General features: G+C 35.4%; 1 protein-coding gene across 5 annotated transcripts in view; it reads right to left on the bottom strand.

The window, feature by feature from the left end:
- The window catches only part of snama (something that sticks like glue), a 311,868-nt gene extending 294,075 nt beyond the window's left edge, over positions 1–17,793 (bottom strand). For 2 of the 5 annotated variants that reach the window (XM_069841356.1, XM_069841359.1), the window contains exons 1-2: positions 17,464–17,614; positions 3,953–4,176 (exon numbers count right to left, since the gene is read on the bottom strand). In XM_069841356.1, coding sequence (XP_069697457.1) covers positions 3,953–4,118 — 166 coding nt within the window. In that variant the 5' untranslated portion in view covers positions 4,119–4,176; positions 17,464–17,614. Of the gene's footprint in view, positions 1–3,952; positions 4,177–17,463; positions 17,615–17,707 lie in introns of those variants that run through there. The other 3 variants (XM_069841358.1, XM_069841357.1, XM_069841360.1) reach the window with 3 other exon arrangements.
- Positions 17,794–21,249: the final 3,456 nt, after the last annotated feature.

The raw sequence follows: 21,249 nt of genomic DNA, 5'->3' as shown, positions 1-21,249 counted from the left end.
TCACAAATAGTCGTAACATACAACATTGCCCCTTTAGTGTAACAACTCACTTTTGTAACAGGTAACAATAGGTTATCTAAACAACTCCGTAAAATTAGAAACCACGCTACTTCAATACAAGTTTCGTTGTTAATGTCTTCACTATTATTGTCTTCAAAGTCACTATCACTTTCGGAATTTTCACTTGATTCATAACTTCCATCATTACTATTGTCAAAAGTTTCGTCGATACATAATTTTCTAAATATTTCAGTTTCCATTTCGCACAGAACTTCTTTATTCAATTAAATGTTTCTTCTGGATCTTGGGATAAAATTTCCTCAGTAACTATCACACAAGTAGATGTACAAAGTGTTTGAAGAAGCCTGGAAACAATCTTCCTCCTCTCTTTCGTCTCATATCATAAATTTCATGGTTTCTTTTCTTCAACTTTCAATATATTCACATCTCTTACAGTTGGTATTAACTCCAGACTTAAGGGTAGGTGCTTTTATTTTATTGGGTATTAATTTAAACTTCATAATCTCAAATTCATCATAATCGACAGTAAAAATGATCAGAGCAAATAACTGCACTAGATGTTGGGATGATGTGTTTTCTCTTGCAAAACTGCACCCAGGCTAAGTACCATTTGAAAAGCAATCTCTTTTAGGAAATGAGTAGAAGAATTTTCTCTTTCTATCCTTGCCTTTATATCCAGAAATGTTGGAACATCCATAAACCGCACATTGAGGCATTTTAACAACTGCACAGAATGAGGAAGAAACTCACTGTGACATGTGCCTTACTGCTACAGCTACACAACCGTTTGACAAAGTGACATTCTACTATTTCTAAGAATCGCTCTCCTGTGAAAACTGTGGTGAGCTGGAAGTAAAAACTATTACATTGTTGCTTTGAAGGACGAGTACATTCATTTAAAAAGATATTTTTTTTGTGTTGTGTTCCCCTTTAAGTTCTCTGCACCTTTGGAATATTTCCTGGAGAGTAAAAACATTTGACCCTAAACACTCAGCCAGCATAATGCAAACTTATACTCCAACAAGGATTGCTCTTGCAGATTCTTCTAGATCTAAAAGCATGTCACGAAACAAGATTCAGTTTTAAACTGAATGAAGATCTTAACAGTTGCAATCCCACAAAATAGTAAAATGGAATATGGATAAATTGTACTGCTGGAAGGATGGTGTTATTGCACAGAACAGTCTGTGATGCATACTGGTGAATAGAAGGATCATCATTACCCTTCAACAAGAGAAATTCTCAAGGGAGGCAAGAAAATAATGCTGAGAAGAAAAATATGTCAGGGTATAATTTATTTTTAAGTCAGAGTATTATTACAAAGAATTATATCTAATTTTTGCTGCAAATTCACTCTTGAGCTCTTACCGCCAGTAGCACAAAAGTCCACGTGTGGGCAGGTATCAGAAAGGTCGCACTTTTCTAAAGGCTTGCCAAACACTACATCTAAATTCCCCTTGTTACACATGAACTCCCACAGAAACAATTAATTTTACTAACAGTTTGAATTAGAGTATTACTGGTTAACTGAGCAGAATGGAATATATGTACAATCTTTTAAGAAAAGGAGAAAAAAGAGTTGCAGCTTCTTACTTACTTACTTATTGGCTTTTAAGCAACCTGGAGGTTCATTGCCACCCTCACATAAGCCCGCCATTAATCCCTATCCTGAGCAAGATTAATCCAGTCTCTACCATCATATCCCACCTCCCTTAAATCCATTTTAATATTATCTTCCCATCTACGTCTCAGCTTCCCCAAAGGTCTTTTTCCCACCGGCCTCCCAACTAACACTCTATATGCATTTCTGGATTCGCCCATACGTGCTACATGCCCAGCCAATCTCAAGTGTCTGGATTTAATGTACCTAATTATGTCAGGTGAAGAATACAATGCATGCAGCTCTGCGTTGTGTAACTTTCTCCATTCTCCTGTAATTTCATCCCTCTTAGCCCCAAATATTTTCCTAAGAACCTTATTTTCAAACACCCTTAATCTCTGTTCCTCTCTCAAAGTGAGAGTCCAAGCTTCACAACCATATAGAACAACCGGTAATATAATTGTTTTATAAATTCTAACTTTCAGATTTTTTGACAGCAGACTAGATGATAAAAGCTTCTCAAGCGAATAATAACACGCATTTCCCATATTTATTCTGCATTTAATTTCCTCCTGGGTGTCATTTATATTTGTTACTGTTGCTCCAAGATATTTGAATTTTTCCACCTCTTCAAAGGATAAATCTCCAATTTTTATATTTCCATCTTGTACAATATTCTGGTCACGAGACATAATCATATACTTAGTCTTTTCGGGATTTACTTCCAACCCTAATGCTTTACTTGCTTCAAGTAGAATTTCCGTGTTTTCCCTAATCGTTTGTGGATTTTCTCCTAACCTATTCACATCATCCGCATAGAGAAGAAGCTGACGTAACCCGTTCAATTCCAAACCCTCTGTGTTATCCTGAACTTTCCTAATGGCATATTCTAGAGCAAAGTTAAAAAGTAGAGGTGACAATGCATCTCCCTGCTTTAACCCGCAGTGAATTGGAAAAGCATCAGATAGAAACTGGCCTATACGGACTCTGCTGTAAGTTTCACTAAGACACATTTTAATTAATCGAACTAGTTTCTTGGGAATATCAAATTCAATAAGAATATCATATAAAACTTCTCTCTTAACCGAGTCATACGCCTTTTTGAAATCTATGAATAACTGATGTACTGTACCCTTATACTCCCATTTTTTTCTCCAATATCTGTCGAATACAAAAAATCTGATCAATAGTCGATCTATTATGCCTAAAGCCACACTGATGATCCCCAATAATTTCATCTACATACGGAGTTAATCTTCTCAAAAGGATATTCGACAAAATTTTATACGACGTCAACAAAAGTGATATTCCTCGAAAGTTACTACAGTTAGTCTTGTCCCCATTCTTAAAAATAGGTACGATTATGGACTCCTTCCACTGTTCTGGTATAATTTCCTTTTCCTAAATTGCAAGTACAAGTTCATAAATTTCGCTAGATAATGCCCTTCCACCCTCTTGTATTAATTCAGCTGGAATTTGAATACCTGGAGACTTGTACTTTTTTAGATTTTCTATTGCAATTTCGACTTCAGAAAGTGTGGGTTCGGGTATAAATGGCTCAGCAGTTTGTATTTGAATTTCGTCCCGATCATTTCTAATTGGCCTATGTATATTTAGTAGTTGCCCAAAATAGTTTTTCCATCTGTTCAAGATTGAATGAGAGTCTGCAAGCAAGTCACCATTCTCATCCTTAATCACGTTTACCCTTGCCTTGCAGCTTCTTACTATTCGATATATTCTTGTGTAAAATTCCCAATGAACTGAAATGTGAATTTACAAAATAAATTAACATCTCATTATAGGCAGTACTTGCAACAAAGAAAACAACTTAAATATATATGAAAAGCAACTTAACAGTGAGCTCGATTTACTAGAATACAGAAGTTTCAGATGATAATTATGTACATACAACACTTCATGAATAGCAATCTCACAAGATTTGTTTGCAAACAAACCAGACTCGAAAGAATACAAACTGTCTTAGCAATGAAACTCTCATCTCCCTTCAGAATGATACTGTTACATAATACATAGAATTAAAATGTGTTATGAGAGTTAACAAGTTAAATGTGTTCACACGACTTAACAAACCAGTCTTCATGATACTGAGATGTTGGGGACAAGAAACAATAAGACAAAGAGATATGCAATCAGGGAAGCTTCACATATTTTTTAAAAACGAAAAATAGGATACTTGGTAAATATTCCAGTCCTATTGCGCTTCATGTTCAAAAAATTAATCAAATGCTTCTGTTATTTTCTGTACAAATCAATATCTTTTTTATTTTATATAATTATATTATATTAAGAAATAAGTTATTTAAGATTTACCTTCTTTAGTCTGTGCATTAGTGACTTGGAGATCGAAGTCTGTGTTCTTCCCAATACGTTTTTGATGAAGAATAGCTTTCTTCAAGTCACGCACAGATATATGAAGTCCATCAAATGTCACAGTGTCATATTCAAGTGCCGATTTAAATTTATAATGTACAGACATATTCTGTCTTTACATTCTCATAAGTGAGATGTATCTTTCTCCACCAGTTGTCATCAATCTGGAAAAAAAAAATTATACTAGCATAAATGAAGAGTTTTAGAACACTCTATAGATAAAGATAATCAACACTTCCAGCATGGAAGTTTCTTTATACACTTTCATCTAGAAGGAAAATCAGCTGCTACATTAATCTCTTAACATAATATACCTACTGTTCTAGTGGTAGATTAGTACAACAAGGATGCCTTTATTATCTACTCCGTTCAATGTCCCTTGGAGAATTTTGTGAAGAATGGTTTTCAGAACATGGGAGGGGTGATAGGAGGAGGAATAGGAATAAATTGCATAAGATTTGGTGCTGGTATGGTGTTATTAGCAGAAGAGAAGATGATACTAACAATAAGGGATATGCTACTGGAGATAATTGACAGCTGTGAGCAGTATGGGATGAAGATAAATGCAAACAAGACGAAGACCATGGTTACCAAAAGAAAAAGAAAAATAAATGTGCGAATTCTAAATGAGGCGGTAGAACAACTGAATAACTTCAAATATTTGTACTGGCCGCTAGTGCAGTGTTTTGCTTCTTGGTGGTTGGCATGTCACAGATGGCCATACTTGTATGTTAACCCTGCAGTGTTTTACTTCTCGGCAGCTGGACATGTCACAACTGGCCACACTCGCACATTAACCACACTACATAAAACGTGTATAAAATCGTATCTTATAGAAGATGCTAGAAATGTCGTCCTCCCTTGGCTAAACAGCTGTTGTATCGGGAAAATACATTGATTGACACTAATAAGTACAGCCACTGCAATGTTTCTCATTTCATTTGTTCTACCGGTATATACGATATTTAACCCCACAATAATTAAAATGCTCAATTTCAGAATAATGAAGAGTAGACAAAGTGTGTTCTACTCGTAAAAAATTGGACTGATTAATTATTCAACTTCCACTAACAGCACACCAAACTCCAACATTTCTATCATGAAGAGGGATTGCACACTATATGGATTTTGAGAAAACCCATAGCGAGTGTTTTGATTGTTCACACAATCAGTCAGATAGGATCATGCCCCATCTCAAAAGAACATCAGCTGTGGGTCGATTGAACCTTCAGTCTCTGATAAAACCACTCACAATAAAGCACTTGTGCTATTGGATCGCCCTGTTTTAAACAATGGACACGTATACACTTGTAAGGCTTCAATTTTAACAATTTTGTTGCTTTATGTGCAGAAAACACAGAAACCCCCATGTCTTGTATTAATTTCCGGAGTGAGTTTGTTGGCGACCATTCAAGATGTGCACCAATTTGGTCTAATTTGTCATCTGTTATAACTGTACGTTTTCGCGTCTGTTTTTTCTTTTATACTGAACCAGTACATTCAACTCTGTTCACAGTATCACGAATTGCAGTTCTGGAAGGAAGTAACTGACCAGGGAACATCTGAATAAATTCCGCACGAACACGACAAACTGATTCAAAATAAATAGGGCCAGATCTGTATGTAAAAAAAATGTTTTTTTTTTTCTAATGCATACATTCCTAAAACGAAGTTTAATATCCATATAGAGGTCCAATAAACGCAACTTCCAAATTTTATTTTACATAAAAACACATATCTTACAAAAAAAAAAAATTATGTGAATAAATATTTTCGATATTTTCTCCATAAATGCATATTTTAGTACTTTTCCTCATTCTCTTTTAACATTTTACAAACATTTGTATCTCGAAAGAATTCAATACGAATGCTTCACTTCCACTTGAGGTGAGAAATATTCACTTGCACGTGCTTAATCGGGGAAGAGGAGATTCCAATCTCGAGATTACGTCATACAGTGACTATGTTACTGTGCGTGTTTTTTCAGTTATCCTAACATGATTCATGCAATGTGTGTCATTCACACCTTGCACAGATTGTGTGAAACAATCCGATCCATGTATCCTAATGTGGACAAGTTAGTGTCCAACAGAAAAAGTCTTTGTAAAATCACCATCACAGATTGATCTTTTCAAAAAGATAAATCCTAATCTTCCATTGCCTCCTACACCTGTAATCACACGTTGGGGCACCTGGCATAATGCCATATTGTATTACTGTATTATGCAAATCATTTTGAAGCATTTACATCTGTAGTAAGTGAACTGGACAAAGACGATGTCTCTGCAATTGAGATTATTCAGAATTTAATATGTGATACTACTTTAAAATGTGACTTGCCCTTCATATCTGCTAATTTCGGTTTCTTGAGTCACTCGATAAAAGAAACTAGAAACTTCTGTAGATTTTTTGAGTAATTCAGTTAAAGAAATACAGTATATTGGAAGGCAACTTAACACTATCTCAGGTTCGAAAATAGGTTCTAAGAAACAAAAAGTTTAAGGGTATGTTTGACAAAAATAGTGGCTACCAAATGCTCTGCAAAGTCGCTCAAGCTTTAGAAAGTCAAAACATACGTGAACTTGATCGTGTGTGTGTTAATAATATACCCCTCTTCAAACTTGCAAGGCTAACATTGTGTGATGTAGAACATTCCTTTTCTCAATATAAGGCATTGCTCTCGGATAATAGGCAAGGATTCGTGATCCACAATCTCGAGATGACATTTTGTTGTGCACTGCAATTCCAGTTAGCATTTTACATCTGATGTTTAGCAGCAATTGGTGGGTTTCAATATATTTTTTTTTCTATTAAGTTCGAACACTCTGATGTTTGTTTTCAATTTCAGAAAATATATATTTTTTTTTAGCACATATCTTTCAAATTTTTAGCACATAGAAAATAAATATTTTTAAGTGTTCTAGCACATAAAAATCCGGGCCCTAATAATAAACTTCACAGACAAAAATGCATTGCTCTTGAGTCGGCTGTTTAACCATCTTCACAAATGAATGTGTACTGCCTGAAAAGAATGGCATATTTATACGGGGGGAAAGCAATACACCACACCACACCAGCAGTCAATACATATGTGTTGTTTTATTTTATTTTTTTTTTTTATTATTTATATATTTCAACATGCCCCATTACATGGACTGTAATATTACATGTTTTGAAATTTCTGGATAATTACATTTTCAATCACAGTTGAATACCATTACAAATTATGAAGCGCTACACCTTCCTACTTACTCGTATAAATTGACCAATTATTTAAGCAATAATAATTCAAAATTATAAAACCCTATGTTTTCCTGGTTAAAAATGTTTCAATTATATTAGCAATAGTAATTCAAAATTATCAAATCCTACGTTTTTCTACTCACAAATTTCGGTTACATCTTAATATATAAAATTGAATGTGGGTATGTATGTAGGCCTATGTGTGTGTTCTCTATACAAATCTACACGCTTTGACCAATATGTGCCAAAGTTTGCACATTTAACCTTCATAACCAGGAGAAGAACATAGGCTACATTAAAATTGTGCAAATGGAAGTTAAATTAATTAAAATTATAAAAAATAAAAATAAATACGATCAAGCATTCATGTGTAATACTAAAATGCAATCTTCTATAGTAAATTGTTTTTTTATTATTGTCTGTTATATTCAACATAGACTTTCACGAGGCCATGGAAGTTATAACACGAAATTAAATAACATTGTTGTTCACATCACGAAGGCTAAAACTAGATAATATAATTCGTGCAATAAGCATCTTTACGCAGTCCAGGACCGTATTATAAATTTCTCGATGTAGTTGTAGATAGTGAGCAGACTGTGTTTTATCCAACTGAATTCTAGAATTCTTTCAAACTACAAGGATTGATACCACATAATTTACTTAATATCGAATAACCGGAAGTACTATTGCGAAATATTGACCCACCAAAATTATGCACCAACAAGAATTGGTGTGAAGAATCGTGAAAAACTTAATAGAAGTGGTAATATTAACAGGAAAAACGAAACATGATGTTTTTATCTCACGTATTTCTATGATACCCAATTGAATTTAAGCAACTGCAATTTCAGTGTGAATAACATTTGTAATGGCAATATTAAAATGAAGCTCAAGGACAGTAGCTCTAAGTTGCAGACACTGACTTAAAAACTGCGTCTTTTTCACATCCTCGACTATATACTATACAAAGGAGTGGAAAAAAATATTTTACACATATCAAAAAGCAATTCAGTGATATTTTTGTCATGTTGTTAATGTAGTATGTGAATGTATGTAAAGCGACTGAAAATAACACTGTATTAATTATGAAATATACGTCTCTCAAAATATTGTTGTTCACATCCGAAAATATGTTACTGCAAAATTCTATCTGTATAATCATGTTACAAATATGGTATGTTACGCAATGTGGAAATAACACTCTCTTAATTTCTAAAATACTGTTAAGTGTATACGTCTCCCACAATATTAGTCTTTATGTTAAAAAATGACTTATTGAAAGTTTATATGTATCTGTATTCTGTGTATAAAATAAGAATTAATATAATATGTTCTGAATTTGTGAGATATAGTTTTCCAAGTCATATTAAAAAAAAACCGGGTATGAAATAAGTGGATGTACAGTGGTGAAGGGATAAAAAATCTTCCAACAAATTAAATTATATAATTATGTACATATTGATTTGATGCTGAAACTGATCAGAAAAAGGAAAAGAGATAACATTTTCGTTGGGTTTTACTCTGTTCATAGTTTGATTTTTCTATTATTTTATTTGTATTTCTGGCGATGTGGAAGAGAAGGCCTAATGGTCTTAACTACACCAAAATAAATAAATAAAAATAAATAAATATATAAATTTTAAAAAATCGTTGAACATCGGGCACATGATAACATGTTTTCTTTTCGGTGCCTGATTTACAATTATTTTAAATTGAGTTAACGCTAGCAGGCATTTTGCTAAGGAGTTCATCAATTCATGTAAGTGATGTTAAGTAAAGATTTATCTTAGCTTAGTAAAGACAATTCGTTTTGGTTGTCTATAGTTAGGTTTCTGAGATTTCCGAAAATGTAATAACCAGTTTAATTAAAAATAGAAGAAGAAAGGAAAACCCGTGCAAGGCCGGGTACTTTCAGCTAGTTATCAATAAAAGTATATAAATGATAATATACCAATACACAGATAGATGAAAATAATAAAGACACTAGTCTACAGCAGAATACCAGAGAAAGCAGTCGCATGTGCACAACTTTCTAACACACAGTATAAAGGCTATTGGCCTGAAGAAAGAAGAACTGGTTGGAAAGAAGAGAAGATGGAAAAGTTGGTACAGAAAGAGATTTCAGGAAATGATGAAGTAAGTGAATTAAATAGACAGGAAAGGAATAATAGTGCAGGATTGAAGTAGAAATGAAGAATCAGGCTTCAGAAAACTTAAGACTAAAGGTAGAAAGCAACAATGAGAAGACAGAAGAGTTGATAGCAGAGAATAACAAATTAAAGAAGAAAATGAGTGACTATGATCTCAAAATGAGGAAAAGGAACTTGATAAGAAATGGATCAGGAAAAAGAGATGGAAACCTTTGCGACAGTGAGCGACATATTATGTAAAGTGAGTGATCTTTAATACAGAGTTGAGAGAAGAACATGTCGACCATATGTACAAGTTAGGGAAAGGTACTAATAGACCTATTTTCTTTAGCTTTAAGAATACAAAGTTATTCTGAATAATCTAGGATGGCTCTGTGGTTCAGGAGTAAGAGTAAAAACAGATATGCTACTATCTTATATGAAAGCAGCAGGTCATTTTGCTAAAATGTACGATGATACACTGAAAGTAGAAACGTACTGGGACTGCGTACTCTAACCAATTGTTAAAAATATTGAACCAACAGTATTTCAAAGTACCGGGTTACCCTGCCATAGAACGTTATGATCGGGATGACAATCTCTTTACCAAGGTGATTCAGGAAAAACACATAATATAAACTTAAATTCACTCAAAGAACATTTATTAACTATCCAACAGGAAAAATGACTGTACTCCGTTGTCACACTAAACTTGCAATCACTGGTAATTTACCCTTCAAGTAAATTAGTTGATACTTTCCATTCACTGGCCTGGCGTTCATCAAATCCAGGGCTAGCAATGCCATCTGTTTTCTTTAGCTGAAAACATGAGTAATAAATACTGCAAGTCTAAACTTGTCTCCCACTGCATAACTTTAAGTTACCAAACCCACTACAATTAATATAGCCCCGTTTGAGGAAAACCAAGTACTAATACTTCGCAGTGTTGATACCACACTGTTACCATAATTCACACATAACCAACTCTGTAATGATACCAAAACCTGTTACAATCCGGTAGAAATGTATTCACATCCAGCGCAACAATGAACTCTCACTTTCACTCTCATATATCCACTCTCTCTCTCCGTACATCACTTCACAGACTGAGAACAACTGTTACAGGCGATAAATTACAATCCCCGTTCGACTCTCAGTTGATCCGGTATCACATCACAGCTAGTTGCTTAACACACACATTCTCAATTCCCACACCGGACTTTTCCGAACCGTCTTTCAACCTTCTCCCAACATGGTCACCTCGTAACTCCACACCAATAGAAATAATCTATCACCGCAGCTCGGCTACGCTCCTGCCTGTAGAAAATAACGAATCCCGTTCGATTCTCGGTCTACTTCAGTGCACGTACTTTCCGAACCTTTTCACCCCCGCGATCCCATCGCGAATTCCTGCAACACCCAACCTTCCTCAACGAGTCATACCACCAGACTCGCTTCTAAAAATTGATGCTCCCCCAAAGTTCAAAGGAGTGTTAATGCGCCCTCGAAATATCCAATCATAAATCAAACCCAAATCACGTGATCACTGAAGGATGCTCCCTTAAAATCAAAAAGAGTATTAATGCTCCCTTGAAATATCCAATCATAAATCAAACCCAAATCACGTGATCACTAAAGGATGCTCCCTTAAAGTCAAACAGAGTGTTAATGCTCCCTCGAAATATCCAATCATAAATAAAACCTAAATCACGTGGTAACAAATTTTGCTCCTTATACGTGAGGAAATAAATGAGCAATAATGGAAGAAAAGAAACAAGTTATCTAAAGGAGAAAGTAAGACTGAAAATGGAGAAAAAGTAAAGCCATCTATGAAGAGTAAGATAAACTAAAACAAAAATGAAATAAAAATAAAGATAGAAAGAAGAGAAAGAAAGGAAAAGTAAAATATAAGTAGTGTGCCGAAATAAAACGGCACAAAGTGAGTGAAAAATGGTATGATCTGGAGTTTTGCCTGAAGAATAAAGACATCCAGAATTTGGACTAATGAGAAGAATAAACGAGAACAGTCGACATATTTCAGTTTTGCAGAGGGAAGCAATAAGAAGACAGCCAACAGTCAACAGCTACATAAAACATGGGAAGAAACAGAAATGGACAAAAATCATCCGAACTGCAAAAACAGAACTTATAGTCGTATATCACCACGCCGTAAAAGGAGGGAATAGTAGTGAGGTCAGGAACCCACATACTGACGTAAGAGGAAGTGTAAAGATGATGGCATAACATGGAAAAGAAAACAGTAACGTAATCATGCATTGTAAGTGGAATTCAAGTCTACATAGAGAGGCAGTAAAGACAACGCACTCCAGCAGAAATGCAGGCAATAATGGAACAAGGAACACAGGCGCCAGAGCGCTTTCAGAATAAGAAGGCATATAAGGCGGAGCTAGTTCAGACCGGTCTATGTCAACTAGCCAGTGACGGTGAAGCGACGTTGCCTAGTTAAATCGTCGCAAGGTCTCCTGAAGCATCGCATATTAGTTTCTTTCTTGAGCGCACAATATTTATGGCTAGGAATGAATTTTAAGCTGTGCCATTCGATAGAGCTACACATACTGAAAGCAACTGTACAAGAATGGCAATTGTATGTCAACTGGTTCGCGTGTTATCGCTTTAAGACTAAACAGAGATATCCAACCCAGGCATAGAACATATTTTGCTCTGAAGCCCCTCTCTGTAAACGAAGATAGATTCTGTTCATTTTCATATTCAGCATAATTTTTGCATAAACAATGATATACAACCGAGCGAGTTGGCTCAGATCAAGAAATTTTGTGCACTTTGATGATTTGGAGAAAAATTCTGCAAGCCCAGAAAGAGTAGCAAAAAATATACGGCATTCAGGAATACTTGAAGCACTTTGGGACAGTGCTAAATTTAAACAGTGTGTATAACAGTGAACAAAGAGAGGTTGCGGAAAAGTTGCCTTAATATTAGCTTGACACCATGTAATGAAGAGGCTATCACTGCACTTCCCTCTGTGCGACAAGTTTCTAACTGCAGTTTGAAAAGTCTTAAATATCTCTTAAAAATAAGATCAGAATGTGCTGCCACTGTTTTGTCTTCACATCACGGAGGCACACAAACCGCTCTACCACCCTTCCTTCAGTCGTAGATCGATAAATGAGAGAAAATTGTGATTTATTCGAGACGTCAGTTGTCTCATCAGCTAATATGGCAAAAAAAATCAGATTTCTGTAATTGCTGTTTAATTTCCTTATTAAGTGCATTGGCAACAGAGTCAATTAAATCATTTTGAATGTGATTTGATACACCTTTGAATACTGTAGATGTCTCCTTAGAAGAGGGTCGTACTGGGCGGTGTAGTCCAAAAGTTCTAAATAATTACCGTGGTTGTTGGACATTTTCGACTTACAGTTTCCTCTAAATGAGAGTTCCAGTTTTGCAAGTAAACAAACGGCGTTTATAAGCCTTTTCAGAATGTCTCTATTGCATGTTACCTTTTCATTACGTAGAACAATACTTTGTTGTGTTTGGTCACTTTGCTCAGTTTCAATATGCACAGTTCCAGAAGTCGTGAGTGCATCAAAAGCACAAATATGTGCAATAGCAACATCATGATCCTGTATTGCTTTAGTTAAATTACTGTATTTAGCTTTTGTTGCTGAATTAAATTATTATCATCACCAGACATAATCAAAACTTTTTATTGCACTTATATATGTACACGTACACATGTAACTACAAAGTACTGGTACAAACAAACGCGAGAGAAACAGTACATTTGATCATTTGGTTCAAAGAACATCCATTTTTGGTGTAAGGATAGTTTGTTTAACATTTTTTCTAAATTAGTATTGAATGCATCCTTTAAATTTTTATGTTAACCTTACTGTGCATATATTTTTTTTTTTTGTTAAGTTTATTTTATTCACGCCTTAACATCTGTGGTCATGTTGTGTGTTTAGAATGTGTAGGTATATGTGTAGGCCGTTTTTACTCTTGTTGAGTTCCTGTTTCTATTGTGTGTTATAGATGGCTTGTGTTCATGTAACTGATTATAGACTTTGATTAATGTTTTTGGTATTGGTAATTGAGGCGGTGATGAATCATGGCATGATCTTTCCAATTCGGCATTTGCCTTTATGACTAAGGGAAATCATGAAAAACCCCAGTCAGATTGGTCGGCCACAGGGTTTGTACCCGGGATTTCCTGAATGCATGTCTCAAATGCTGTCTGAGCCAACTTGCTTGGTTGTATATCATTGTTTATGCAAACAAAAAAATGAGGTACCCTACATAAACATTATTTTAAGAAACACAGGAAATGAATATGGGTAAATTATGAGCGCAGGAACGCCATTTCGTGACACCTAAAATAACTCGGCTCCAGTGAGTTCTATGGTAAAATGTTTATTTATTATGGGCTCTATGGTCCAGTAAAAATACTCATCTTTACAACAAAACTCTTAACTATTATGTTCTGTGAACAAAAAGAAATTTAAGTGTATAAAATTAAGGTATTTTATGTGGACCAAATAAAGTTGCAATAATCAAGTTTACAATATTTCGACAGAATATAAAGTTTTCTGTGCGTAAAGTTCTATTTTCGTCTTACCTCAGTCCTCATATGTAGTATTATACCCATCTAGAGAAACTACAAATTTCAAATAGTGAAGAAATTATCCAAATTAGATTCTGAGATTACTTCATACAAACAAATATTTTCAGTACCGGTATATATCAATACTGATAAATATCAAGGCCGCCTTAAATAGACTGAGTCATTTATTTTTATTTCATTATAGCCACCGACATCTTTCCTGCAATAACTTCTATGTGACATATCGATTTTCAGATTTTTGCTCTATTAAATAACTTAAATAGTTATACAGCAAGTAATACAATCTCCCCTATATGTAAGTATATCTCTTTCTTTTGAAAATGTAAGAATTCACAATCTCCTATGCACCACTGCCATAGAATGAATAAATCTGTTTTTTCTTCCTACTGAAAAATGTTATATTTTGCACACAGGAGTTATGGAACGACGCTGTAATCTGAGGCGGCGGTGAAAATGTACGTATTGCATTGTTATTTTAAAACTCTTGTATATTCTTAAATATCAGTCCTACAAAAATTCTGCTTGGAATAAAACTTATCGGAAATCATTTTCAAAGAAACTTTTGTTATGTAACATTTTTCACAAAAATCAATAATAAGAGAGATATTGCGATTTATTTAATTCAGGCCCCCTTATAACCCTCCTTTTAAATAAAGTATTTTGAATGTCATATAGCCTAAAATCTAAGTTAAACGAACTTAATTTATATTCCAATTTTCATCTAAATCCGTTCAGCCATTATCGTGTGAAAAGGTAACAAACATCCAGACAGACAGATATACAAACAAAAATTCCAAAAAAGCGATTTTCGGTTTCAGAATGATTAATTATACTGGTACATGTTAACACCAATTATTTTTGGAAAATCAAAAATTACCAGAAAAATTTCGGTACAGATTTATTATTAGTACTATAGATGAATATCTGATCTATTTATTTATATTTTTTATATTTTTAATTAATTTAACGTCCATTTGCACAATTTTAATGTAGGCTATACCTTTCTCCTGGTTATGAAGATTAAATGTGCAAACTTTGGGACATGTCGGTCAAAGCGTGTAGATTTGTATAGAGTACATACATACATACATACATACATACATACATACATACATACATACATACATTCACTTTTATATATTAAGATATCAGTAGGCCTAATAATAGATAAAATAAATAAGTAGGTAAACCTAGTAATAAATTTATATTAGCTCATGTTGTCATTATTTCTAACAAAAGTTTTTAGGAGTACTTCATATATGGAGCTTAAATCCATTGCACTTATCTGCAAGTGGAAGAAAGAATAAGGAATGAAAGACAAAAATAAAAGAAGAGAATGGGGATGAGAGAGAATAGAAGCCTCAGAGAAATATAAGCCTAAAAGTTTCTTTTCGTGAATTTCACATTGCGTGGATAAATTTCTTCCTTTTCCTCTTACTCCAAAATTCTAACCTTGCGCACACAAAATAAATTATTGGCAATGAAAAGTGTCTTTTCGTAAGCATAATATGTGCATTCGACAAACACAGACAAATCTGTTCTTTTTAGTATTTTAAGGTAACTGCTGTCAATGAGGTATCCGTATACTGAAATTTTCCCAATAAATGATTCACTCTGGTGTGAAAATAACACAAAAATCCACATGAGTCTAAGAAGACAGCAAGGTGACGAGGTGAGAATTGAACATCAAACAACCATTTTGGCTGCATTTTCAAAAATTAAATCAACTTCTAAATTTGTGCAATGTCACATCCGTTACAAAAGAAGGTCAATCTAGAGCAGGGGTCATCAGCACAGAGCACGCTGGGGCTAGAGTCTCTTACCCGCGGAAACAGCAGTGCACTAGTGTGCATCCGTAGCTGCTAGCGGGAATGCTCTCTATCTCTCCCTTTTGCATAGCAGCGCGCATCGGACAGCACCGTGTACCCTTTGCACATTTCACAGAGTGCTGACGACCACTGATCTAGAGCATCCAACAGCCACTGAACGAATATTGCACACTTTTATCACTGCCAATGTGGTGCTGTAAACTAATTTGCAATACTTTTATCACAACCACAACACATTTCAAATCTTATTGTACCATATAGGCTATGCACATTTAGTTTATCACGAAACATGTAAAATGTAATTATTATGAAAGTCGCCACATTCTTCTTAGAATTAGTGCGATCCACTTCCACTAGATAGCAACCAACACGATTGGCAGAGCCGGCAATACTTGAAAACGAAATGATACTAAATGTGAGGAATGTTACTACAGGTGTGTAGTATTATGTGACAGGTTAGATTAGGCGTGTATTATGAGACAGGTTAGGTTAGGTTTCATTAGATGTGTAATGTTATGAGAGGGGTTAGGTTAGGTTTAATTAGGTGTATAGTATTATTACGATGTTGGCAACACTGAAACCCACTGTTACATTAAATATGGCGGTATTCTTCGTTCACGCACGATGATTTTCGTATATAAGTAAGGTACATATTTAGGCCGGGTTGGGTGGGCTTACAGCTCTCCCAGTGATCACATCAATTTCTACTAATCAATACTATAAATCCAAGGCATTTTCAAGGTATTCTATCAAGTTTCTATAGTGGCTGGGACATAAGAAAGATTCACCCAAAAGAATGTCCGTTTGGTAAATTTCAACGGTTTGAGTAGGTCTATACATTACACTGGTTCACTGGTGATATTCCCTTTCATTTCCTTTGATAGGTTCCAGTAACTTCACAAACTGCTACGCAATGGAATTCTTGTGTTTATCATTTACCTTCCAATAGCCTCTAATGCAATTTTTGTATTAATTTTGCTTCTTAGTGCTTACTTTGCTGTATATAACTGAGAAAGCTAGATCGCCCTCCCACATTGGCAAGAAGAGCAAGACAGTAACAAAACAACTAAACATAACTGACCATATTCGTATATGTAAAATGTACCATATACGAAGAAAACTACTACCTGGGCGCTAATTTAGCCGAAATGACCCTCAGAATGCTTCTAGTAATGAGAACTCGGGAGCTTCGCGCATATTATTCAATATCCAAATAGCCTAATCCAATTACCGTGGTAATGTAGACATTGGTCATAAACATGAATAAATTTACGAATTTCGCAACTTGTTTACTTCATTATGGAATTCCATATTCAACCACCGACTATTCTCCCTCAACGATTTATATGACAACTACATTGCGTATCTCATTTTCACAAATAGATCATATCGGGGGGGGGGGGGGAGGAATACATAATATAATATTAATATTAACACCACATGGGCATCCCAACGCATTTGCAAGTATGCAAACAAAATGCCCTTTTGGCAGACATAATGGAAATAGTGCATACAATACTTGGCAGCCCAATACTTTTCGTGTTATCATTAAAATGTTTTACACAATTGAACTACTATAACAAACACTAAAATTACACAACAATATGTTAGATTTAACATATCAAATCATTTAATAATTACCTGACAAAAACGTATTGATTTTACAGAAAACAAGAAATTCACACACAAAACAAACTACTGTAACGTCGCTATCGTAATTACTACGTTACTCAAAAAAGAAATGATAATTTAAGATAAGCCACGGTAACTACAATAACCCGCTAAATCAAAAAAACATCACATTAATATTATTACAATTTTAAAAAGGTACATCCCAATTTTCTTTTCATAATGCAAATCGCAGTAGAATTATCAATTACTGTACCTACTAAGAGACGAGCGGATCCAACGACGACGTTGAAGACCACAACTACAATTGCTACGACGATGCGCTACTGGTGGCAGTAAGAGTAACATGGAGTAAAATGCATAGACCACTGCACGCTAGATCGCATCTTATGGCTGCAACACCGCCGCCTGGATTGTAATAATACCACAGTAGTATAACAATCGCCATGGATAAATATATATAATTCAACGAGTTAGAAAGAGAAGACTATAGAGTGGCCATGTTGTCCTGTACAGCGCTCTTTGCGGTGCCACCGCGAAACACGGCAGTTCTGAGCTAAGCGCCCACCTTTGTAAAAATTCGTCTGCTTACAATGTTGTATAACGGAGGTAAGAAGTACAAAAAAACGAAGAAAAAACATGCCTGTTGTGTGTGCTGCATATAACTGCAATGTCAAAAGGAAAAAGACAACTGATATATTATATTTCATGTAAATTTTATGAAGTTAAGTCCATAGTTTTATTAATTAGCAGCATTTTTTTTCATGCATAAATGTGTAACAACGCCCGGCATAAACAAAATAAATGGTTCACTGGTAATGTACTTAAACTAAATACGGATAAAACCAATACAATTCCGTTTCAGACCCAGTGAAAAACAAATAGCAATACAATATTAAAACTGTATTTCGACACCGGCATCCTTTATTTCTGCTCCTTCTGTCCTTACTGCTTATACAAGAAGAAGATGAGCTGTAGCTTATAAGAAGTAGGCCTATTTCGAAGACAAACGATTAATCAAATAAATGGTTCACTAGTAATAAAGTTAAACTAAATACGGATAAAACAGCTACAATTCCCTTTCAAACCTAGTAATAGCAATCGAATTTTAAAATTGTATTTCGACACTCACATCCAAAATAACGCAAAACTCTGGGGTAGGTCGTATTGTTGTTAGTATTTTGCGGGCTACCGGGGCTACCGGCGGTAGCCCAAGGAAATTACAAAAGAAAAAGTTTATAATATAACATAATGTAATAATTTTGTATTATTAGTTTTACCATAGTAATTAAAATTAAAGTAATTGTTAGATATATTTTGTGTAATAATAGGGTCAGCGGTAGCCCAAACCCTTTAACCAGTATACGCCTCTGGTATTTTGACTGGAAGGATATGAAAGAACATAATTGAGCACCCACGTGCAATAATGGGCTAAGTATGAATATATTTCGTAACTACTTATCCCATTATTGAACGTGGGTGCTCAATTATACACTAATAATTAACTGTGGTGCCTCAGCCCTTGAAAGGCTCAGACAGACCAGCCGGCTGTTGGCCTCACGTTCACATTTCGATAATAATTATACTTTACTGTAACAAAAAAACCGAAAGCGTGTTTTGTCATGTTTCACCCAAGTTACACACTTGGAGGTAAAGGTTGTTTACTACAGATAGGGCCTACTTTCATTCTATATCTTATGGTATAGTAAATAGTTTTGCAACGTGTAGAGACTGGGAAAACAATTTAATAAAATCATCCGAATCATACTCGTTCATTTTATAGGCAATCTTGCAGGTCGCATTTAAAAGAACCTAGGAATATTAACATTTTCTTCAGTATATTTGCTAGGACTTCTTGTCATACTACATGACAATTTTGCTTAGGTTATTCTTTTAAGCATTCCTTCTAGGAATAGCTCAAGTGTTTTAAATTTAGCGTACATAAGTTTAGATTAAGTTCCTAGCACGTATTTGACGAAATACTAGGTTTTTCCACTTCAGTTTAACTGATTTATGCAAACGAAATTAAGACAGCTGACGATTCTAATGTCAGTTATCACCACACCCAATTTGTTTTGGGCGCATAAGTTCATTACCGACGGTCGTTCAATTTTCTTCAAACATGGCGGCTCAATGACCTCTCTATATATTTCTCTTTCTAACTCGTTGATATAATTATATATTTATCCATGAGTAAATCAACGTGGAGACAGCTATATACTGAGCATCAGCTCCTGTGGAACCCTGAAACACCGTACTCCCCTGGCCTACCCGCACATACGGTCTGGAAATGATATGGGAATATCTAAGCGAAAAACAAATGAGAGATCTGGAAAGTATAAAATCAAGATACTTGAAGAGGGCACTCGGACTCTCCAAATACTCATTGTCAAGGTACGCATACGAGTTAGCACGGGAAACTTTCTTTCTGGACAACTTACGACTGAGGATGCTACTACCAGCCACGGAGAGCTACAAGAAAGTAGTGGAAGAAAGAACACAGAAACGGAAGGAGATCACAGAGGATTTCTACCGTTGCTTACGAGATTATACATAATCCCGTAAGCAACGATTTCTACACAACGAATGCAATGATACAGCGAGACTGGACGAATGCTTGCTACGACACAAGATGGCTGACCACAGGGCTAGCGACGCACGGATATCATCACTAGAGATGGCCGATATTTCACAAACCGATATTTTGTCACAGATAAACCTGTGACTGATGACGCGAAATATCTGTGACAAAATATCGCTATCGAAATCTGCTCCGTATTCAGTACTGTCACCGTTGCAACGTCTGTGACTGATATTTTCTCCTCTACGTCGTGGGTTTGCGCATGCGCATGATACAATAACAGCAATCGGGCGGTGGTATTTGATTATTTTTTCGTGATACTTTGTTCAATATTGGCAGTGGGTGAGTGAGTGATCTCTAGGAGCGAGCTGGTTGAGAAAGAGGGAGGGCACTGTACCGCTCCGCTCTTTTGAACGACTTCTCAAAAGGAGCGGGAGTCAAAGAGCTAGCTCGCATCAATGAACGACTCCGACCCATCTCTATTGTGAATGCTCCTCGGATTTATCACCCGGTTTCTTTAAAATAGACCGAGGCTCCTCAGAGTTTGCCGTGTCCTCCTGGTCCGGCAGTGTTGCCAACTCGATTCTTAAAAACCCGTTATGAAACAATGCAAAAACCGCTAAATTGCTATACTATCAATGTAAAGTGAAATTATTTTCCTGCTGAGAGTGCTAAAAGAACCCGCTAAATTACTATAACAGGAATACAAATTTCATAAATTTTACCCGCTAAACTAACACAGAAAAACGCCAGATCTAGCGGGAAAACAGCTGAATTGGCAACACCCTGGTGTAGTATTTTTGGAGACGAGAAGAGCACAGATCGCAAAAAGAGGAGAAGAGCGTCTTAGGGTAAGCGTTCACTACATCGTATCTCACGCATCGGACGAATCGCACGGATGGGAAAAAGACTATCTTTGCTGTAATTGTTATGTAACCGCGTTCACTACATCGTATCGGACGCATCGCCTCACGGCAAATCCGTCCACGTTTCTCGGATGGGCAACTTTTCCGATGCGTGCGATCATGGCCTTCTTTAATAAATCAATTTTAAATGGTCGACTGTTACTATTATATTGTGTCATGTTCAGTGTCGCGCCAAAACAAGGCTTCTATACTCTCAATAGGTTATCTCGTTTTTCAATAGCCAATCAAATAGCTAGTTGGCTGATGACGAGTGAAGAGTCCATGCTGATTAGTCCTTTATTTTCAATGATA

Source organism: Periplaneta americana, chromosome 12 (assembly GCF_040183065.1).
Source record: "Periplaneta americana isolate PAMFEO1 chromosome 12, P.americana_PAMFEO1_priV1, whole genome shotgun sequence".
In the NCBI taxonomy this organism is placed as follows: Eukaryota; Metazoa; Arthropoda; class Insecta; order Blattodea; family Blattidae; genus Periplaneta; species Periplaneta americana.
Note: the sequence above shows the minus strand (reverse complement) of the source record. Positions and strands in the feature narration are given on the sequence as shown.